The 24,211-nt window shown below is 42.9% G+C and overlaps 1 protein-coding gene across 1 annotated transcript in view; it reads right to left on the bottom strand.

The window, feature by feature from the left end:
• Positions 1–3,981: 3,981 nt before the first annotated feature.
• Positions 3,982–24,211, bottom strand: part of TRAF3IP1 (TRAF3 interacting protein 1) — a 47,320-nt gene continuing 27,090 nt past the window's right edge. The window contains exons 9-15 of the mRNA XM_082001281.1: positions 23,290–23,380; positions 22,445–22,528; positions 21,732–21,852; positions 21,545–21,581; positions 20,608–20,684; positions 9,251–9,474; positions 3,982–6,295 (exon numbers count right to left, since the gene is read on the bottom strand). Of these exons, the coding sequence (XP_081857407.1) occupies positions 6,130–6,295; positions 9,251–9,474; positions 20,608–20,684; positions 21,545–21,581; positions 21,732–21,852; positions 22,445–22,528; positions 23,290–23,380 (800 nt within the window). The 3' untranslated portion in view covers positions 3,982–6,129. The remainder of the gene's footprint in view (positions 6,296–9,250; positions 9,475–20,607; positions 20,685–21,544; positions 21,582–21,731; positions 21,853–22,444; positions 22,529–23,289; positions 23,381–24,211) is intronic.

The following is a 24,211-nucleotide window of genomic DNA, read 5'->3' as shown; positions in this document are numbered from 1 at the left end:
ACAGTTGTCTCCAAGTGTAGATATTACGGTAGGATTAGAGTAGTAGGATTAGGATTAGTAGCATTAGAGGCTTTCTAGGATCACTGGGCCACTTGGTCTGGCCAACCCATTTATTTCCTGCCACATTGCTCCCCAAAATTCCAGTAAACGGAGGAGGTGAACTCCATCCTGGTCCCAGCTCTGGTGACCAGCTTATCCCTTGGTGCAGAAACAAGGCATGACCAAGATGACAGGAGAAGGATTCCCTGTGCCATCTCAGAGCAGGGCTCCCATCCCCACTTCTTGCCTCTGGGCAAAATAAATGGCACAATCAAAGATAATCAGCACAACTATGCTGTTACCCATTGCTGTAAGTCTTCCTGGTTCTGCCAAAGTCCTGAGATGACCTAAAATGAGGTCGTTTTAGGGCAAAACCACTGGGGCTGGGAGGGCGCGGAAAGCTGCCTTCCATTGGGCTGCACCGTGAGGCCAACAGATCCTGAAGGAAGAAGTTTGGGTTCTTCCCCTGAGCAGAAGATGTTTGCTTTGGAAAGTTTATGTCCGAGAAAGGGCTGGAGCAGGGACCACCAGGCAGAGCGTTCCTCCTGTGTGCCAAAACTTGCCACCCAACTGGCTTGAGCGCAGCCGGGGGGGAAACCCTGCAGTGCCAATGGTCCCAGGGCCAGAGCCCTCCCATTTGTTTCCGCCTGATGCTCCTAATCACTATCACCAGCCAAAAAATTGCCAAAACCAGGGAAAGCGCCCGAGAGGGAAAAACCCCACCTTGCAGGGAGAAGCGCACGCTCCCCGCATGCCTGAACACACGCTTCACCACGTACACGCAACCAAGAGCCTCAGTGGCCCAAAACAGCACCTGAGCACACAAGCGACCTGCAAAAGCAGCCAAAAAAATCAGTTTTCAGCCCATTCCCAGGCACACAACAAAGTCAAGTCTGTGGGACCCAGCGCAACATAAAATAAGGCCAACCCATGCAACCCCTGCTTCGCAAGTCGTAAATCTGGGGTGGAATTTCTCTCCCTTTTCTTCTGGGTAAGCGCGGAAACGCTTCCGCGGCTGTCGAACGCAATTGGAGGCCAGGCTGCCATCATCTTGATTTGGGTAGGAGGGGGAAGGAGCTAATCCTTTTTTCATCACATTAAATTAAACTATAAACTATACTTTTTAATTCCTTCTAATTAAATTTCTCACTGGAAAACGGAAATGTTATTTTTCTTAATATTTTTTCACAAAACATGGCAGGAAGCATTTTTGGAAGAGGTGTGCCTCGGCGCGGCAGGCAGCTCTCCAGGGCGTCGCAGGACATGCCTGGGGCTCTCTGATCGATGAAGATGACTCCATGGCTGGCAGCTCCCAAGTCCATCACACGTACTAGACTGACTCACCTCCACACGTGCATTCAGACTCTGGGAAGAGGAGAGAGTGCAAATGCAGCTGAGACAGGGTCCAGCTGCCTAAGATAGGCAAGGTCCTGGTGCTAGGCCACCTCCTCAGACTCTCCTGGTAGAGAAAACATTCAAAACACATTCAAAAAACGTGTAGACGTGGCACTTCAGGAGATGGTTTAGTGGGCATGGTGGTGTTGGGTTGATGGTTGGACTTGATGATCTTAAAGGTCTTTTCCAACCTTAATGATTCTGTGATTCTGAGAAGGATGCATTCCCAAAAAGCCCTTGGAACACCCAAGCAGCCCTGCAGTTGCTGGGCTCTACACAGCCACGGTCCTGCCTTCCACTTCTGCAACGTCAGGCTGCGGCGGCTGGATCAGCGGATGGACCCCAGGTGCTTTGAAAAAAAATTAAAAAAAAAAAAAACAAACAACACTGAGGCTTTTCAATTTTTAAAGCTGTTTGGGAGCCCAGTTTCAATTAGCTTTCAATGGGCTGCGTCCCCTAAATCACAAAGGGGCTGGCTGGCTTACAAATGCCAGGCTTTTCTCTACCGACACAAAAATATAGTTAAGAGTTTTGCAATTCTAAAGCATTTAAAAGTAATTGGCATTTTCCCTGTTACATTCCAAGATGTGCTCAAGCGAAGTGACCCAATAGGCAGGAGACTGACTCCGAGGCCTTGGAACTATTCTGGCTTCATGAAGGAAGAAAACCAACACAGCAAATTGCGGCGAGGAGTCAGCTGAAAGCAAGGGCATGCTACGAAGGAAGCAACGTGTCCCTCTCAGTCCTGCTGGCTTAGAGAGCAGAAGGAGTTTCCATCTGCTCTTCAGATCCCCAGCAGCTCAGCAACCCGGTTATCGCTGAACCAGACCAGAGGGATCTACAGCAAGACCAGGCTCCAGCTCCACGGAGTGGAGACACCCAGGTCTGACTTGGGGACATGCGCATCACGGCTGTGTTGGAGGTGGTGCGTCCTAGGTTGCACACATGTGATCAGGAATTTCATATTTCAAAGCAAAAATAGCCACAGTTCAGGAAGAGACAAACCACACAGCATTTACCTCCAAGGCTGAAACACAAATGCTCCAGTGCCTGGAGTGGCAAGAGCTGCTTGTTTGCAAAGCTGTTAATTCCATATCTACGTGCCTCCAAGCAGGACCATGTCCCATCAGGGCCAAAACAAGAGTGAGCTCTGCCCCTGAGCGAGCTGGTTCAATTAAGAGAAGCTGTCTCCATCTGGAGGTATCAGTGGGGAGTGAGAATTTGAGGGAGAAGGGGTGTGGAGAGCCTCTACCTTTGTGGTGGGTGAGGAACCCTGGCAGATAGCCTCCATGAGACGGGAAGAGATACCTGATCCTGTAGCTAAGGTGTGCAGTCTGGGACTGAAGGACCCATAAACTCATGGGTGGGTGAGACAAACCTCACAACTTTAGACACCGGCAAAGTAAACAGCCTTACCTGAGCTTCCTTGCCCAAGGTTACTCTTGCAGACAACGTAGAGAAATGGGCTTTTCTAGGGAGCCCTATTTCTGAGCTTAGCCTGACAACGAGGTGAATTGAAGAATGCTCAACAAATGGGCTGATCTAGAAGCAGCTTAAATGGCCAGCATATTTGGACTCGGGATACCTGGCACTGGTGTCTGTGGAATTGAGGGGTGAGGTCCCAGGTGAGCAGGGGGTCCTTCACAACCACAGTTGGACCCTCTGGTACCTAAACTCCATCCGAGCCCCATCTCACACACCTCAACCCTTCAGGCTTCCTTTCCCCTGCACCGCTGCGCACAGAACTAACCCTCTTCCATTCCCACCCTAGGGAACCATCTCCAACACCCAGAGCATGCACCAACGTCCTCAGACCTCCGAGCTCAGATGAAGACCTCTGAGCTTACCCCGCCATTCCCTTCCCACCTCCTCTGTCCCTGGACCCGAGTCCTCCTGATCTGGGGAGGTCCTGTCGCCCCACCGGTGTCCCTCGCTTGGCTAGCCGCTGCGTTTTGGGATCCTGCCAACAGCTTTACCTTTTCAGCTGAGAAATATTCCCCAGCCCTAACCCAGAGGGGCTGGCAGCCACTTCCCGACCTGCACAAGAGAGGAATGTCAGGCACGTCGTGAAATACAAGTCCTGCTTCCCAGAACTGTCAGGCTCCATTAGCACCAGAGGGGCCTGACAATGTAAGGGTTTTAAACCCCAAACCACCGCACTAGCGAAGTTTCCCTTCCTAATGAACCACCCACAAGCTGAAATGCAAGCCCAAGGCCCGGGCAAGGCATCGCATGCAAGAGACGCAGGCAGATGCACGCACACATTCTTCTCTATCCATTTTCATCCTTTCCCCTTCGTCAGGCACAGCTGTTTGTTTGCTTTTTCGGCACTGCATCCTCAACCTGCCTTTAAAAATCAAACCAAGCCTCAGCTCCAAGGCACTAGCTTTGTTCCATCGTAGCGGAAAACAAAGCGAACCTTGACACAGCGCCAGCTAAGACTGCGGGAGACGTTAGGCATGTTATTAAACCCCAACACTAACAGATTCTTGTTTAAAGTTATATTTGAGGCAGAAAGCCTAAGAAAACGGGTGCATAAAGATGCAGGAAGTCATCCCCAAGGTTTCCCAGGAACCAAATCAGTGCCTCCAAGTCCCAGGTTTATACGAGCCCTAAGGCTTTCCACCCGGACTCAGGGGACAGTCACTCCTAACGCAAGGACAGACAAACGCAGGGGTCACATCGCCACGCGAAGACCATGCAGCGCCCATCAGCGGTGAGGAAGATGAGGGGGATCTTCGTGAAATGGAGTAGCCAAGGGAAAGGAAAAGTCATGATTTAAATCCTGTTTAACCCAGGGCAGAGCTGAAATCACTTCACATCGCTGGAAAACACCTGAAACACCCTGCTTACTGCTTTCCTGCCAGCCCCGTGCTCCAGCAGCACCGCGCTGGTCTTTGTGGATGCAGAACGGGCATGGGAGAGGCACCAAGGGGATGACAAAGGCTGGGGGACTGGTAACAAATCTCTCCGTGCATTTAAAGGGTGTCTTCTAGCAGTGGCAACAGAAGCACCGAGGGACAAGAGGCTCAGGGGGTCAAACACCATCTAAGCAGGGCTCTGCGTAATCCAACCAAACCCCCTATTTTTTGATGCAAGTATTTAAAGAAAGAAAGGAGGGAGCATTCAAACTGCTCTGAAGTTATATATTGAGCACGCAAGCTTTCACCATCAGTTCTGGGATCTCGGGATGCTGGTGGACATCCCGAGCCCCGTTTCCTTCCTGTGATGAGACCCAGGAAGCAGTGGACAGGTTCTAACCCCAGGTGAGAAGCAACGCACACTACAAGAGGGTGGCAACGCAGGGCTGGGTCACTCCAGGAGTCCTGCCTCTCTGGACCACACTATTGCTTCACTATTTAAGTTCACTATTGAAATAAAAAAAATGGAGTGACAATTCAAAAGCAAAGACCATAGGGTCACATGCTGTTAAGAACAGATCAGAATATTTCTCCTGTTTCTACACAAGTCCTCTATTTCCTCTCCACCCCCACCAAAACCCCATGCAGCAAAGCATCCTGCTCTCCAAAATGTCTGTATTTAACATACTAAATACTCACGCTATTTGGTGATGATCTGCTTGGTAGGTTTTTTGAGGTCCAGATACCAACAAAAGAAACCAAGAAGAAAAAAAAAAAACACCACAGATTTGCCAAAGAAGGAATAAAAAAAAAAGGACACTAGCACTTCATACACAATCCAAACAACATGGGAGGAGAAGGAAGATGTGCTCGCACCTTACAAAAATCTTGAGAGAACAGCCTTGCAGGGGACTAAAGCCTTCTGTGCTCAGTGCAGCGTCATATAGTTGTGTCTACGCTAATACGCTTTGCAGATTTAGGAATAAGTAGGGTACACTCAAGAGGTCATTAGGAAAACAGTACAGACATCTGCAGTTAACTAAAAAAATCAGTGGAATTATTCAAGTACAAAAAGTTACAGGAACATACATTTGGGAGGAAACAGGTACTTAAATTAATCCTTTCCAAATGAACATATGCAATAAAAATGGAATTAACACCTCTGCAGATAAAATACTTCTGCTCCCTTATGTGGTGATGCTCGTATTGCATTTTCAGTTGTTCCTAATAAGATTCCTGATAGCTCTGACAACATGACATCATCTCTGTAATGGTTTAAAGAAGTGCAGGTTACACAAAGCTTTACTTCTTGATCTCGCAGCATCGTTTTTTAGATAATTTTCCCCGTTCATAAAAAACAGGACTCAGGAACCGTCTGACCTGCAGGAGTTTGGAACATTTTTTTAAGGGGGCAAAAGAGGTATGTAATACCCGTTTTTCATGACAGAGTGTTCAAAAGCAACCTCCATGGAAATGAGGAGAAGAAGGAGATGTAGAGAGAAGTGGCTGAGAAACTGTGCTCAACGGGCCAGGGAGGGAAACTGCTAAGTGAGTAACAGCAGTTCACATCTAAACAAACAAGTTATTTTAATAGCTCTGGCAACTTGAGCATTGAAATGAATATAATTTTGTCCTGGGTAATATCAACATCGAAAGATCAGTGCAATAATGGGATTTCATATAATTTTTTAGACTTCTGGTCCCTAAATATTTTATATCTAAACAAGGTATATCTTAGTTTTCTCCACTATTTTGTTTTTATTTGGTAGGAATGTCTGTCAGTCCCAAGGCTTTTTTTTTTTTTTTTTTTTTAATTATTTTTTCCCCCTCTTCTTCACCTTCTTGAAGACAGGTTTATGCTAAGAACCATCCTTCGGATTTTTTCTTCGTTCTTTAAAATATTAGCTTTTACAGCACAAATCTTGTCTTGCTGGTCTTTAATCAACTGTTCCAGTTCAGCCAGATCAGCTTTTAATGGTTCTACAGCACTGTCTGTGATGCTGAAAGAGACACAAAGAGTGTAATGTTACTGGAAACATTATGCTGCTTCGGGTTACTTAAGCTTCCAAGAAAGTACATTCAATACCTGCAAGTTCGCAAAGAATTTAAGTTGCACCCGCCCTTCCTGAGAGGAAGTGTAGAATAAGAAGCACAAAGGCAACGCTAACAACATTGACAGAGTCGAATATTGTGGAAAAGAGATCACCTACAATTCAACAGGAAACAGCCACTTCTTGGCTAATTTAGTTTTTCTGCTAATATTCTGCTAAAAACTGCTTTGCAGTTATTTCCCCACACACTGTGCATACGTCAAGCACTTCTTGCATTTTACCCAGCCAAAAGCTGCACCCATCTGGTGCAGGGATGAAGCAGCACCTGACTCCGTAGGACATAACACAACCAAGACCAGAGGAGCTGTGGACTGTCCCATCTTTGGAAGTCTTCAAAGTCGGGTTGGACGGGGCTTTGAGCAACCTGATCTAGAGCAAGATGTCCCTGCCCATGGCAGGACGGTTGGACTAGATGATCTTTGAAGGTCCCTTCTGACCCAAACCATTCTGTGATTCTAAGGACACCCACTGTTTAGAGGGGCCCCTGGGTCCTACCATGACACACATGGTAACAGCCATCCCTGGGGGCCTCACCACAAAGCTTAAAAGAGAGAAGCATGTGGCAGAGAGACAAATACAACTGCTGTGAAGGTTGCTGGCCTGCTACCAGCTATTTCCTACAATACACCAGCAAGCCAGCAGCAAGGAGGTTGCAGTGAGGTGGATGTTGGTCTCTTCTCCCAAGTAACTAGCGATAGGATGAAAGGAAATGGCTTCAAGTGGCGCCAGGGGAGGTTCAGACTAATATTAGGAAAAATTTCTTTACTGAAAGAGTGGTCAAGCATTGGAACGGGCTGCCCAGGGAGGTGGTGGAGTCACCATCGCTGGAAGTGTTCAAAAAACGCGTGGACGTGGTGCTTCGGGACGTGGTTTACTGGGCACGAGGGTGTTGGGTTGATGGTTGGGCTTGATGATCTCAGAGGTCTTCTCCAACCTTAATGATTCTGTGATTCTATAAGATGCCAGCAGCTGCCAACAGCACCAAGATACAGCAGGTAGACATCTAAGAAGAGGCAAGGTATACAAAAACTGACCCGTCACTAGCTGCTGGCAAGGGCAGGCAATCCCACAGGAATTTTAAAATTTTAAATTAAAAAAAATTTAAACAGGAAATTTAGTAACTCCTATGCTAATAAACCATGAGTACACCAATGCATCTGAAGCGAATGGGGCTGTTTGGCTTTAAAACAAATGTGCCCCCTCCCGTAATGCTTTGCCGATTTTCAGGAACGCTGAACAGGCAGGGAAATGACAGACTGAACTAGCCTGATGTCATTCTGAATTACCCAGTCACTTTGAAGACTCATTAGCTAAAGTCCACATCTCAAAATCATTTAGTTTTCCCCTCCTTTCTACCACATTAGCATAAATCACAAAAAGCATCACTAGAAATTGCACTAACATTTCCCCAATGGGATCTCTCAATTGTCTTTCACAGAAGCAAAGAAAGCAAAGACACGCATCCAAATTCTAGTACATATGGGAAGCATTGTCTTCTTCATGTCTGATACTCTGTAATTCTTTCCTGAAGGACTGGACATGCCTTAGCACTACACTGATGTGATTAGGATCTCATACAAAACCTTGCGAAGCGCAGGGAGACGCTGCGGCAGTCTTAGCTCCTGAAAAGGAACTGAGTGGCTCTGCTGAGGGGATGCCAGCCTGCCTGCAGTCTTGCACAAATCAGCTGGCCATTGTAAAGCTTGGTTTAACATAAATCTGCAAACAAAATCAGCTGGGCAGTTCCTTCTTCCCACTTCCCCTCTCCTTCCACACCAGCGTCAAGGAGACAGCCTTGTCCTTAGTACACTTTGCCTGGGAACTCGGGGGACACGCGAAGCCAGGGAGACACATACAGTCGCCATGCTGGGAAACCAGCCGAAGTATAAATGACTTGTTTGGCAAGGCCAAAGTGCTTCCACTGTGTAAGCACACGCCTGGAAAAAGGCCTGAGACTTGCTCCCTGTCGCTAGGTGTGGTGCAGAGGTGAGTGAGTCAATGCCTCAGTTTCTCCAACCGTAAAATAAAGCCAAACACCATTTCCCTTCTCTTTGCAGGGGTGGTACATTCTGAGGCCAACCACAGTTTTAAAGCCTGTCAAGGTTCTGGGATAGAAGGTGCTATGTAAGTGCAAAGAATTAACATCATTACACTTTATATGTGAACCAAAGCCGTAAGTCCCACCCCAGCCAGTGGACTAAGCCAGCAGCTGTAAACTTCCAACACTTAACACATTGCTACCTACCAAGACAGGACTTAGCTAAGAATACCACCCCTCCCTGCTTTTACATGAGTGAAGCACATCGATTCGGGGAGCAGGAAATCCGTCTAGGCTGACTGTGAATCCAGGAAGATCAATACCTAGTTCATGTTTAAAATCAGAGGACTTACAACTGGAAGGGACATTCTGTTTTCAAGGAGCATAAAAACACATTGGTGGGACAAGTAAGGTCAAAGAAACTGTTTCTAGGCTTGACCTCCTTGTTTCTATTATGCATGTCATCTTCACTCTCCTGGCTTTCCAACGTTGTTTTTTAGCCTTGCACAGATGATTGTTTACTAAGCTTTTCTCCCATTGCTTCTTCTGTATTTGTGAGAAGAAGGAAACACATCAAAGCCCTCTCATATCACACAAACATTTGCATGTCTGCTGTCATGTACATCAGGTGAAATAGAGCTGGAAAGACCTTAAGACTTCAAAAAACAATTCAGACTGCAAAAAAATACCCCCAAACCACAAAAATGATTGATGACAAATTTGCTTTGAAAAAGGAGTAAAACTGTCCCCTCTCCTAAAAACAAAAGTCTCGAGAGATAAATCAAACTTTCCCTGACCACACTCACCTTTGCTCCTTCTGTAGAGCTTCTGCATGCTGCCTGTTCTCGTGCCGCCACATCTGCAACTCGTTCTTCATGGCATCCATGTCTTCTTGAATGTAATCCATGATCCTGCCAAGCGTAAGGGCACTCCGGCACAGAGTCTGAATAGAGACCTGAAACTTCTCAATTTCTTTGGCTACCATGTCTCTCTCTTTCTTCCTAGCCGCTTCTGATACAAAGGGCTTCTCCTAAGAGAAAGGATGAATAAGAAGGAAAGCATCAAAACTAGGCAAGACGGTTGTTGCATAGGAGGTGTTGAATGAAGAATGTTTTAGAGACTGCTAACTGTGAAGTATCTGGAGAAATGTTTATGACAGTCTGCAATGAAAGAGAAGAAACAAAGCAATAGTCTAGAAAGAGATAAGCAGAGAGCATGCCATATCCCAGTCACCACTGCTACAGCGGACTGCTACAAAACCATACAACAGCATCAGCAATATTAAATCGCTTTTCAGATCACAAGTGCACAAAAGTAAAATGAGTATTTGATCCCATAAATGATCTCACTGATGTTCGCATTCTGTCCCAAAGCAGGGGGTGTAGCAGGGGGAAACCCGCTTCGCGTTCATAGAATGGTTTGGGTTGGAAAGGACTTTTAAAGGTCATCTAGGCCAGCCTCCTTGCAGTAAGCAGGGACAGCTTCAACTAGAAGATCAGGTCCAACCTGACCTGGGATGTTTCCAGGGATGGACCTCTCTGGGCAACCTGGGCCAGGGTTTCACCACCCTCATTGTGAAAAATTCTTCCTTGTATCTAGTCTGAATCTGCCCTCTTTTAGTTTAAAACCATTACACCTCGTCCTATCCCTACAGGCCCTCACAGTTTGCTTCAACCTATTTCTACGTATTGAAAGGGAAATTCCTGTGGCTTAATGTGGCATCATCGAACAGAAGCTCTCAACAGACACGTAATACTCAACAACACTTTTGTTATCGATCTGCTGCTGCCGCCATTGGCTGCCAACGCGTTTGCTGTGTAAATCACACATCCATCCGTCTCCCCGCTGCGCACTCTATGTGGCAAGGCTGGACTGTCACCGCGTTGCTCCAGAGCCCTGCGCCAGGAGTTGGTGCGACGGGCATTTACTCATTCTGCCAGTCACAGTGCGTAACAACACTGAAAAAAAGGTCATGTTAAACTCCAGAGGAGGACGATCATGAAATCTGAAAGGCAGTTATGTGGAGAAGCAGAAACACCCCCGCTCATCATGTTATAGGCTATCACACCGCAAGCGTTCATTAGACCTCCTTGCCACGGTGTTTTGCTGCTACTTGGGAGCTACAGCAGATGTTGAAGGGCACAACCTCCTCCTAGTTCTCTAAATCGGTCCCTTCAAGGTGCTCCTCTCCTTCCGCTGCCTGTATCTGGATTTGCAGCTCCTAATGCTGGTCCTAATAATAGCACTTCACGCTGCACAGCTAAAATAGACGGCGGTTATCCCATGCCTTGTACTTCTGTTAACAGTGGTTGTAAAATCATGCAGGCTGCAGATGTGGCCTCAATAAACTCCACTACTCAAAAATAATTTGGTCTTGTGCACACTTCCCTCATGTGCAGCCAGCAGAGTCTCTGTGGTCGATCTCCTGAAGCCTCCAAGCTTACTGCAAGTTAAATACAGAGAAAGCGTGTGCTAAAGCAGCAAAGTCACGAAGAGCAAAAGGATGCCATAAAAAAAACAAAGTGATGCCACATTACTAACATGCTGTAATAATCTTATTCCAGGAAAGCTTTCCCTGAAAATAACAATCACCATTAAAGAAAAGTCCGCTGGGTTTGTTTTTTTTTTTTTTTCCCTTCCCCATCAAGAAAAACAACCTAATTTTTCTTTCTTTTCAAGAGCCCTACCGGCCAAATTCCCAAACCAAGTTTTTCTTTAAGGCACACAAAGCTTTAAGTAAAGTTTATTTAAAGTCATTTTGGTCATTTAATATATGCCGGAAAACTAGAAAGGTCTTTCTCTACCACCCCAACCACGGGATCAACCAATTCCTAAGCGGAGTTCCTAGCGGCTATATAAACACAGGGGTGGCAGTGTGCTTCTCTCTCGCACTGGGACACCAAATCTACCGCGTTGTCCCCTCCTGCCCTCCTACCCAATTGGCCTGTCTTCCTGTGCGAGCTGTGAGCTGTTTGTTCAGCTGCATTTTGGAGGCAGCAGGGACTACTGCCAGACACATTTCAGCAGCCTTTGGCTTACTGATGAACTCAGATATATATACACACACACACATACATATATATACATATATATATTTTTTAGAAAAATACTTCTGAAGATTTGAAGGCTGAGATTTACTTACATCTGATGCTTGTGTTTTACCACACACGCAGTGCATGAAAACTGCGGGACTTCTGAGTTTACTGTGATTTTATAATGCTGTTTAATTAGGAACTGGGCTGAAGTGACAAATGCTGCTGAACTTGTGACCTTTGCTTCCTAAGTCAATTCATGAGCACTGGCTAAACTGTTAAAAATAACACTCATCTTAATTCCTTCTCACTCAACCCATACCTCTCTCACAGAAGCAGGTGTTTCATTATACTACATTACATAAAACACGTTGTTTAGATACTTTCTGGAGCCATCCATGCGTTTGCTATCCTTTGTGATGCAAAGATGAAAGCGCTGCTTCTTGTCCCATTTCATCCCCCGAGAGCTGGTGAGCACCCCTATTCCATGCACAGCTGCCTACAGTTGAACAGATCTTCTACTCCCAGGTCTTCTCCTTAACCAACCTCTTAGCACAATGGCCAACGGTGTTCCCATCAGCGTCATCCAGCTTCTCTCCCAGTTGATCTTGCAACTCCCTGGAGAAGAGAGCTTTTGCCTGGGTGCCCCTGAAGGCACAGATCACAGGACAGGGTCCTGCACACCAGCCATTCACTAGGGCTCAGCACACGTCTCAGGTTGACTAGAGTTTCTCTCCTGGAAATATTTTTTTGCCCCACCGCCTTGCTGCAGCTAGTAAAGATGTACTAACAGATCTGCACTCTCACGAAAGTGTTTCAAAACCCTTTGCTCTCTATTCTAACTCTCTTTTCCTAGTCCTTGCTACACGTTGTGCTCCACCAAAGCCATAGGGAAGGCTGAATCCATGGCACCATACTTTCCACATGTAACTGGGAAGTTACCTATGAAGGCGATCACCTTCAATTCAGCAGCAGAGCAGAGTTGTATCGGATCCATCAGCTTCCCAGGAAGAAGTCCCGTTGCCTTGTTTTTCCTCTCCTCCTAAGCACACCAAACCCTTACCACTTTCCTCCCCACCATCCATTATAAGAAACCACAGCCAAAAGAGAAGGACTTGTTTCAAATATAACTCAGAAGTGAGAAGGCTCAGCCAGTCCATTATCTGGGGATGTAGCTGAGTGTGTGAAAACCTGAAGAAAGCTTCGTTTTTATTTCCCAAATGCCAAGTTCAATGTGTTACATTCTTGTAATGTTAGCGTGACCTCTCTGATACCTAGGCTACCAAGCAGCCACACTTCTCAACACCAACAAGCGTGGTATGAAAATAAAAAACAAAAAAGAAGTGAAAGTCCCACAATTCAGTAAACAAGCAAACCAGAACTGCATACTTTAAAACATAGATCCAGCTAACAATTTGAAACGTTCCACACTAAAATACACAGCTGCTTGAAAAGCTCAAGTGGAAATAAAACAGCGTGGAGTATTTTCCATAGAAAAATCAGGAAGATGCTTTTAAAGTGTATTAGTAAATATTCAACAATAATTTTAACGCCCCTGTAACTCCAGCATACTCTTTGAGTAGTTCAATTCTTCAGAACTGACATAAAAAGGAGAAAATATTATCCCATCCAAAGGCATTTCAAGTACTGAAACATGCTAGCACTAAAAATCTATGAAATACTATTGGGACTTAAACAGGTACATCAGTAGGCTTGTTAAAAATACCATGTCTTTGAAACATGTACTATATGATATCAAAGTGGCGTAAGAACATGCAAGGGTTTTTTAGTGTACCTCTCTAAAGGAGAAGCACTTGAATTTCAAGCTCCCAGAAAAGATTTCCCAACACCTGAAGGTACAGTAACTCAACGGGCACATTGTTGTCCCACCTCACATGGGTTAAAAAATAACTGTCAGTTCTTTCTTTCATTTCACTAACGCTTGTACTACCAAGACGCCACATTACATTTCCTGCCGCCTACAGCAAGCTGAGCTCAGGATAGAGAATTATCACCATGAAGCACTCAAGGTTTGCCAGCTATTGCTGATTAGAAATAATTGGGCAGGGGCATTGCAAAAAGCCATACTGTCTCGTTCTCAGTTTCATAGTTACAGTTACGGGTTAAAATTTACGTGGGACACTCTTTTCAATCACTAAGAATTATGGCAGATGCTTTATTACAACAGGCAACGTGGGTGGTAAGAGTCCTGAATGCCACCTTTGCTCATTTTGCACAAACATGTAACAGGATATATTCAGAATGCCAGAATCAGAATTGTTCCAGTCTATTTAATTAGGCCATACACCTCAATGAACTCTCCTTTCACAAAAGCCCAAGAATCAATAAATTATCCCCATATAAAAGACTATATCACTTCTGTAGGCCCAACACGCTTCCTTTCCTTCGTGTTTTTCATAAGGCACCAAGATAAATGTTTATTTTGGATTCCTGGGAAAAAGTCTGCCTTTCCCATTACCTCAATGTGAGCAGAACACAACGTGGACTCGGATGCGGGGACCTAAGAAATTAAAAAGGAGGCATTTTCTTTTTCATCAATAAAGGGGAAATTATCAACCGGCCTCCAGAAACCACCAGAATTTACTCGTGTTTAATTTACCCTCACTAAAGCAATTAGTATAAATATTGCAGCGTGCACAGCTCCGTAAAAACGGATCATTCACAAGACATCCATTTCCGATAGCTGGGCTGTTGAGAGCATTTGAAGTGCTTGACATCTACTAAGCTAAAGAGGTGATTTTTTCCCCCCTCTCCCTCCGTTTGGAAAGTTTCTTTCTAGAAACAGTATTTGCTTGCTTTTATATAGCTTCTCCTTTGTTTCCATTTTTTTAATTAACAGTTTTTAAATATGAATCAAATTAGAACAAACATCCATCAAGCACTTAATAGTTTCTACAGCCCCTTTTAACTATTGTATTATGTCCCATTATGAAAACAGACCCAAGTAATCATAGTTTTATTGAGCTATACCATTTCCCCCCTACCTCTTTCTACAGGACAGGACAGAAACTTCATTTTGGACAAAGTAATTTTGATACGTTCAATGCAAAAACAACAAGGTGGGTTTTTTTATTGTACAAAATATTTTTTGATCATAAAGGGTGTTTTCTTTTCCTGGTTTTTACAGAGTCTGCATTTTAAGTAGATTGTAACTATCCACTAGGGATCACCATAAGAAACTCTTTCACAGAAACACAGGGAAAACAGTAAATGTTAAATCATTTCAAATGAACAGGATGCTTTTTCTACTTATGCCAGGTACCGAGTTCAGTAACAGGCCAAGGCATCGGAGACACAATGTTCTTTACCATTAGATTTACCAGAGTTAATCTGACCTGCTTCTGAGTTGCAAGGCACCAAAAGAAAATAAAAGGATAGCTCTTTAAAGGGGGCTGCTTTTTTTTTGGGGGGGGGAGGGGGGGGAGGTGTGATGGTGTTTTTTCCCCCCCCAGTTCACATCTGATACCTCTAAAAAGAGCTGTACTTTTCAGACGTGCATAAACACCCCACCTCAGTCCCTAGAGCCAGTCTGCCTTACTTCACATTCAGTCCGCGCTGGGGAGAAGTCAGTTCATAAAACCTTGCGTGTTTGGTGCGGTATTCAGCGCGCCAAGCAGAATCCTATGAATCTGACCACACACAGGCCAAGAGACAATTCTAATGGTTATTAACAACAGCAAATAGTATTAATTGAGCCATAATGGCATACTGGGTGCCAGTGCTGCCCAGCTTTCCTTTGCTCACACTGCTGAAACTCTGGCTCTACAACCTCCTTATCTTGAAAAAGCAGCCTCTTTCCTGTTCAAAAAGAATTTGCAATAAACCTGTTCCTTGTGTTAAACAACTGCTTTCACACCAATCTATGCCCCAGCCAAATCCACTGATAAGCTTCTTGAAACATGTGAAAGTCGCCTGGACTGTGTCCTACAACACACTGCTGCTACACAGCTGATGCACTGCAACCCCTCCAGGGATGGAAATCACAGCTGTCTCGCTGCACTTTTATATATCCTTTCTGTTTAACATATCCATCTGCTGTCTCATGTTGTATTTATACCGTACCCACAGGAGAGAACATTGTGTGTTTTTGTGTGCAAAGGCCACAGCAAAGGAGCCATGATACCAGGAATATTACAGGAGTGACAAAAATCCTGTTCCTGTGTTCACAGCTTGTAACACCATTACTCAAGGACCACAGGTTGGGTTTTTTTCTCTGAGTTAGCAGTAGTGTAACAAGGACACTCAAGCATACACTCATTCAATTTAAGCTCCCGTGGTGCTTGTCCATAACCAGCCTACTGGGTACAGTTCTTATTTTTGAGGAATTGCATGCCTGCACCCAAAATTTCTCCCTTCAACTTTATTCAGATCACTGCATTCACGTCACATCGTCACGAACAGAGCCGTCACACAAAGGTGAAAGCCCTTCTGCAGGTAACTCCAATTTTCCTGTCAGCATTTCTTATGACATATTAAGCTGGCAGGATGCTGAGAAGCTGTGGTCTCGAGTGGTGAGCCTCTTCAAAATACTTAAATGGTGGGACATATGAATACATCTGGTTAACGTGACATGTTACTAATTGCCTTGACTGGAGGGGACACCCAATGTCATGCAGCTGATGGATTAATGTATAAACCAATGACCTGAAGAACTTTAAGCAAACAGGATCTGAAATGACTGTATTTGTTCTAAGCTTAGAAGTACATACTTAATTTATCACATTTGTAATTAAAGTTAATATTATCCAGGTGCTAAGCTATTTAATATCACTTATTCCTCGCAGAAACCTCAAAGCTGCTTCTTTTCTGAAGCCCATGAACTGTATTTGGTAGTGCAAAGACGGGAATTCTGTGATCCCACTTGCTTAAGCTATTTAATAACCTGCCTACATTTTCCACACATCAAATAAATGAAGTGGAATACAAAGTGTAACATCTGTTTCTTTCTCTGTTTAACATTAGAGGGTTAGATTCTAAAAAAATACATTTAGGAAGTCTTTTTAGGAATTTGTTAGGCTGAACACAGCTAATCAAGGCAGCTAAAATCTTGTGTACTTCCAGAATGACCTCTTTGTTTGACCTGAAAATTGTGTATATTATTTTAAGTTTCTGCACATGCAAAACCTAGATGATGAAAGTCCCAGTCTCCTTTCCTTTTTCTCTTCTTTTTCTTTATTAAAACTTCTTAAAAAGCAAATGCATGTTTGGGAAATGCAGCACATAAAAGGTTTCAGAGGAATGCTTTTAAACATGAATAAATGTTCTTCAGCAATCGGCGGTTAGAAGTAAAGGTGTGAAACATCCCCAAGAGTTCACCAGTGTTACGTTTGGACTAAGTATTAATTCACCAACTTTGCCTAATTTCTAGTGGATTAATCTGCAATAAATCAGGTAGATCCATTGATCCTATTTTTGCTGAATATTGGACTTAAAGTATTAGCCAAAAGTTCCAGCAGTGAGACTACAAACATCTTTTTTTTTCTCCCTTCATTTTCCCAACTGGTAGAAGAACAAGCCTTCAAAGACCAGTGAATCTAACTGGGAAAACACTTCATTTATTTGGTATGTATTGAATAGTTTAGCAAAACGAGGGAAGATGAACATTCTTACTGACAGACACCAGAATAACCTTCATTTCATCAGAAGTAATTTCCCAAAGCAAGTATTCTTTCAAATTGTCACTGGACTTTTGGTTACCTTACTCCAAAATACAGAAGTACAATTACATTTTACTCTCCAATGCATAATACGTTTTGGAATACAGTTGCATACTGATGTAGAAGAAATTTCTGCTGGAGAGTTTGATGGAAAAGAAATTAAATAAAAGACCTGACCGTCTGGGGAGAAACGGTCAAATCCCAGACTGATACTGCTTCCCAGCAGACTGCAGAGCTAGACCTGGCACAAAACCTACGGCCATTTGAACACAGCACACTGGCCAGAGCTCCCTGACCCATTCTCGCGCTCCCATCAACAGGACGTGGTTCCTCTGGCCTGCCTAGACCACTTGGCAGGAATAAACCACTTGAAACTCTTCCTTCTTTTTAATTATTTTTGCTGCCTCTCTCCAAACAGATTCCACAGACCAAGCAGCTATTCCTCCCAAAATTGCTCGTCTGCAGTCTTGCAAGAATAAATCCTGCCACTAACTTCCTCGTGATGTTAGGCACATCCCTCTGAGATGAGATATGGTCATGATGCTAGGGCCACACGAGCATGCCAGACCCCCACCTGCTATCCGCTGCGTGTCTGGTCCCTGAAATATTCCCAGAGGCAACACCACGCTGGAAATGTTATTTTTTTATTTTCACTGTCTCCTGTGTCACAGTGTCTCTATCCTCTCAAATAAACTCCCAGGATTCAGTAATGTCTCCAGCTCGTGTTTTCTGAACTACATCTCTCAAGTCCCAGTCACTAACTCCAAGCATTTTTAATCAACTTTTCCGCTGATTTTTTTTTTCCTCTACTGTCAGGAAAACTACGCTTCTCCTCTCTGGATCACAACAACTTCAACAATGTAATTTGAAAAGCAGTAGCAGCAAAGAAACCTACTGCAGTAGCAGCCAGCTGCTTGGATATGAGATCAGATGATATTCCAGGAGCTTAGCGTTGTATGCAAGTTTTCACGTGATGGACTAGGAAGTCAGCACGTTTTTTTTCCAGAATTAGTTGTCTATTATCAGCGCTGCTAACACAGATCAGTGCTTCAAAAGGTGCAACAAAAGACAAACAAGGACTGAATGAACATTTCAGAGACTGAAAACAGGCAACGGGACTAAATGGTTATTGTAGGAGGACACAATTGTGCATGCGCATTTAAAAAAAAAATCTAAGGGGTTAAAAGGGAGTCGTTTTAGTTAGTTAGTTACCCTTTTCAGAAAAAAAAAAATTTAGCACAAACACCAGAGGAAGCTTCCCGAGCATGAAATCCATGCCGTTTTGTAAACCCTCCCCCATTGTCCCTTTCTATGTCCAGTGCTCAAGTTGACAGGACACAATACCCAACAGTACAGCCTACAGCACAATTAGGTACTGGTGGAAGACTTTATTAAATGAACTACTACCAGAACTTACTCCCGAGACTGATGATTCAACAGCACCATCTAGTTACAGAACCAGGAACAGGAACAGTTCCCGTCCTGTACCTCTTGTTCTCGCAAGCGCCAGCTCAACACGCGCACCAGCAATGAGCATCAACAGAGCAGTATCAACCTTTACCCCTTCTTCCCCCAAACAGTTGTATGAAGACAGAACTTACTCAAGCAGGCAAATTTTCACATCACATAGGTTAATTAGAAATAGCCAACAGTGTTTCAATGATCAGTACACAGACGCTACGAGCTGCACGTTTATAATAAAAGGTCTGTGGTTCAGCAAGTTGGAATAAAATAAAGCTTTAACTATCCACAACGGATTATAAGGAGGAAGCTAAAAGTGTATTCCTATTTTAAGGAGGACTAATTTTCTTCATTAACCTTGCAATACATGAAAGGAATTTTCTTCCAGCCAAGCAGGCCTGGATCTCAGATAGTCCCAAACTTCAGAGAAGAAGACGCTTCCCCAAGGGTCTGATCTGCCTTCCCGACTTTCTCAACTTGCTGGGGAAGAAATGAAAAGGCTGGTCTGCACAGCAGCATAACGCATTGCCACTGGACACAAAAGCATATGGGAGTATGTCTGTTTAAGAGGAGAGAATTGTTGATTTTACTCTCCCAAAATTCCAATCCTAAAAGTTAACAACTGTGTCACTTTTGCTGCAGGTTGTAGAGGCGATTATAAAGTCATACAGGTTCTAGATAAGACCAGGTTTTTAAAAGAGCCTACTGTCTACCATGGTTTCTATTCCCTCAGGGACATTTTTTTTTCTGCTGTACACTTTGCTCATAACCTATCGTAATTTCATTACTCATTGCCAGATTACTATAGTTGATAATGCCTAAAAGAGGCAGTCAAGTGGTCGAGGCTTCAAAAGTCACGACTGATTTCAGACAGCTATTTGAAAGAACTTGATGCTCTGTGAAAAGCTGGACTCTTGAGGTCTGAGGTAGAGCATCTTAGAACAGTATGCCAAGCTATAGATCATTCCTGAAAAAGAATATAGGTAGTAAAAACCTACTATACTGAATTAACATTTTAAAAAAATGAGAAGATGTGATTGGAATTGAAGATTTAAGAGTTCATGAAAAGCACTTGTCTTTCCAAAACATCATGTACCTGTCTGTATTTGTGTAACCACACTCTGCACTACATTCCTCAGTGCCTCCTCAGCAGCACATCAAACTAGCTCAGTGATTTAGAAACCTTGCAAACAGCCAATGGATCCAAAAAGTCCATCTAAAATGCTCTGCCTTTTGCTGCTTCTTGTAACATAAGCTTTGCAAGGCTGAAAGGGCAAGAGCTCTCCAGTTGTAACAGGAAAACACTGAAATCAGTGAGGTTCAACCGTTCCATTTGTGATGACTGCTAGACCCTTTCTAAGTGATCAAAATAAAACCAAAAAAATCAACAAAAAAACCCAGCAACAAAAAAAAACTTCCCTTGCCCAACTATGATAGTAGAAGGGAAATCAAATCACTTCACAGATTCCGACCTGAATGCTGGGGTATGCTAGGATATTACTCAGGAAACATTTGGTGATACAAAAATACTTTATATGGTTAACTGCACCAGAGATCCCATTTTTTTAGACAACAATAATGAGTGCTGGGCAATAGGACATCGCACTTTAAATGCCCAGAGGACAAGTAAGATTGAAACCATAATGGTGCAGTTGTACAAATGCACAGTGTGCCCTACTACACCTAGGGCAAGGCTGAAAACAGCAGACCTTGTTCTGGAAAACAAAATAGGCTAAAAGAAGGCTCCCTGAAAAATTGTACTGAAATACTGGGAGAAAAAACCACAAAGCACAAAAATTAAAGGTGAGAAAGAGAGAGCACTACAGAGAAGATAACAGTATCCAACAGACTAATGGAGAAAAAAAAGCAGCATAACACATCAAGGAAGAAAGCTTGATCATAAATGAAAAAAACACACATTTAAGGCCGAGAAAAAGGTCACGATTACAATATTTAATATTCACAGTTCCATGAAGGCCATTACCATCTTACCCTCTCTGTCATTGGTGATGATTTCTGTGATGCCTCATAATCTTTCTTTGTTTCTAGAATTCTTTTTACAAGCCCACCTGTTGAAAAATCAGTATATTTCTCAGCATTGGTTGGCACTAAAATATTGTTTTAAACATTCAGACAATAAAACCAAACCAGCAGCTTAATTTTTTTTAATGTAAATAATTTTCAGAGCAACATGAACAGCATTCTATTATGTATTTTAATTACTGAAATACAAGGTATTTGTTATTTGTTCTATTTTCTCCAGTGTCCTCTAAATCAAACCGTATCACCAGTATCATTTACGAACAACTCTTGGTACAGAACCAGGTCCTTGATCTGTATTAACACAAAGGCTTTTCGTTTTGGAAAAATTTTGAAAGAATTCAAGAACTGTACATGATAGGTAGGTAGGGAGGTAGGTGGCTGGATGGATGGATTCCTTTGCTAGGAATTTCTGGATGCAGGTAAGTCCATCTCCCTAAATCACATCCAGTGTTACCATAATGGAAGCCCCTGAATCAGAGATCTGAGGTCACAAGTAAGCATAAATGTTGTTAAGAACCATCAATTTTTCTAAAAGCTTTTCTGTAACTTGTCTTGAACAGCCAATTTCATCTCATATCTCAGAGCTGACAAGCTCTACCTGACACTCAAAGAAACATTAATTTATGACTTTTACGCAGGATTTTAAATCCTGCTGACATTTAAGATGTATAGAAAATTTGTACTTAACATCAGTTACAAATGCAGCTGCTCAACTAAACAAAACTGCATTTGATAAATAATTTCTGTTTTTCTTGCAAAAGTTGCAAGCTCCTATGCTCAGGAGGTATTTTGCTGCTTTATTCAGCATTTTAAGTGTTCAGCATTTGGTTTAAACCCATGGTTTTATTCTATATATATATAAAAATATATGTAAAAGCAAACATACCATGCTTTTCATCCTCAACCAGCTCCACTTCTGGCTCCTACACATGCAGGAAGAGAGCTTTAGTTGCAAAAAGCTGGCATTGCTATAATAATCAACTATTCAAAAATATTCACCTAGAAGCTACTTAAACAAGTAAGTCACAAACAAAGTATGGAAAAAGGTTCTAGAATTTGCAAAATGAACAGACCATTTCCATTTCTGGCATTTCTGGCATTGGCAGTGCTGCCTCCACCACAAACTGGTCATCATCATCATCAGAAACCTGCTGGTCTGGGATCACATTTGAGACAGTTTTACCACTACCACTCCTGTAAGAGACACAATGAAAACGAAAACCTATCAAGATCTGTCCAAACCTATTAAGATCTATCCAGAAAAGAAGAGACAGCAGTACCCTCCCTTCCTCCCATAAAATAAAGCAGCACCAACTTAAAAACACATCAAATTCTGTCATTTCCATTCACTGTTTTCTTTCTAAACACACTACTTCAGTGACTGGCACTTACCAGACACCAAGTAAGCCATTTTGTCCGTAGTTTCAAATGGCTGTTTCAGCCTTTTTTGAACATGGGATATTCACTACATATTCTACAGATCTCTTCTAGTGGTAGTTTAGATTAACGTTCTAGGGTTATCTGCTTCAGAGTTCCCAAAGAAAAAAAAATTACATCATATTTTTGAACTTCCAGATGTGACTATCAACCGTAACTTCTAGATAATGCACTGGATTTGCAGAAACAATAAAATAAATAGAACAGGCCTGAATTTTCCAGTCTGAATCAATGAGCAGTGGGATGATCCATCCTGAAGCAGCTGAGCAGCAGGTGAATTACAGAAGTTCTGAGAACACCGTGGCACAAGAGCTAGAAACATCTGCTCTGCATCTCCCACATTCCTTACCTTTCTGGAAGCAAGACCTCTGCGCTTTCTTGACGTTTTATTCGGGGCGGTGCTGGTCTTGCACTGCTCGGACGGGGAATACGCCTGCAATAACAAAGAGGCTTTTTTATTTATACTTTAAAAGGAAGCCTCATGTGTCCTCCAAAGGAACAGACACACACACACACACACGAGCTGAGTAAATTAGCAGATGTATAAAAACACTGAAAATATCCCCAGTATACAATCCAGTATTGCAGTACTTGCTATACTAGCAGGCGTCTAGGAAAATCTAGAAAAAGTGTCCTAAAACAAAAAATTGTGATTCTGTGTAGAAGCACCTCTTGATTTGTCTCACTAAAAAACAGCCTGTATACAGCACAGTTACTGTTAACCGCAAACTTAGCATTAACAGTACACAGTGCAATGTAAACGGAAGAAAAAATGTGTTTATTTTCACAAGTGAAACAATTACACAAGTCTTCACTGGGGAAAGAAAAAATAAATTGGGATTTAAAAGGCAAGTTCGTCTTATCCATAACACCATTCTTATGAAACGCATGTACGTAATGCAATGTTCTTCTCATTAGACTCTCCACACGTCCCTCATATTTTAATAACATTACATCGAAGCACTTTAAGGATTAAGAAAATAAGTCTGAAACATTTCACAGTGTTAAAAGTTTTCTTTATAGAAGGAAATGAAAGTGAATAAAGGGAACCATACGTGGGATAATATTTATTATTTGGTACCACTAGCAGAAACATACTGCTCCAAGTTTCCTTGCTGTTTTCAAATGGACTGACTGTATCACCTCCAGAGACATCATGGTTTGATTCAAACAGAATAAAGGATAGGAACAAACCTTTGGATGGGCTGAGGTGGAAGGTCATTAGGTATTTCACCATTTTCAGATACTGCAGGCTTTTCAGGAGCCTCGTTCTCTGCTTCTCCTTCTATCAAATGAAACAAGCATACAATTTTGGCTTAGCTGGCAAGGCAAATCTAACTTTTCCTACGACAGTATTGCAAACCTTATCAGCACTATACTTGAATGTGTGCTCACAAAATGCATCACATGACAAACTTCTAAAATTAAAACTAAAATTCTGTAAGCTTATATAAAAGTTAAATAGCTTGTGAATGTCCAGTTTTTAAATATCTCTGAGCATTCACAATTCAAAAGGGACACTGAAAAAAAAATTTAAACTTTATTTTTTATTTGTTTCTTAATACTATGAAATTTTCTCATCTGTGAAAATGACATCATCTCACTCAATTCTACCATAGTTGCATGATAACATTTGCAATATTTCAAGTCGCTCATTATACAAAATCGTAAGAGGAAAAACCTTATTAAAAAAACTATATTGTCTATGCTGGGCTTTGTTTTTTTTTTTTAAAACCTTTCTTTTGTTTCCCTTAATTTCTTATTTTCCTCTACTGGTATTCTTAGTTGACCCAGATTTGAGCAGAGGGGTGGACTGGCTGACCTCCATCTGTCCATCCCTTTCAACATCAAGGATTCTATGATTCAAGGATGAGAGCTTCTTCTGTAGTCTCACCATGTAGTTCTACTCTCCATAGGGTTGACCCCATTTGCAATTTAAATCAGCCTAAACCAGTTTAACCATTCCTTCCCAGCTGACAGGTTTCCCACCGAGTTCCTCTGACCAGTCCAGTGCAGTTAACAGCATGAACCCTCACCTGCCAAGCTCAGGTTAGACCATTCTCTCGAATAGCAGAGAATAAGTGAACGACATCGTTGCCTTGACAATCTAACTGCA

Source organism: Phaethon aethereus (assembly GCF_964289735.1).
Source record: "Phaethon aethereus genome assembly, chromosome: 6".
Lineage (NCBI taxonomy): Eukaryota > Metazoa > Chordata > Aves > Phaethontiformes > Phaethontidae > Phaethon > Phaethon aethereus.
The sequence above is the reverse complement of the archived record's forward strand: the minus strand, read 5'-3'. Positions and strand labels throughout refer to the sequence as shown.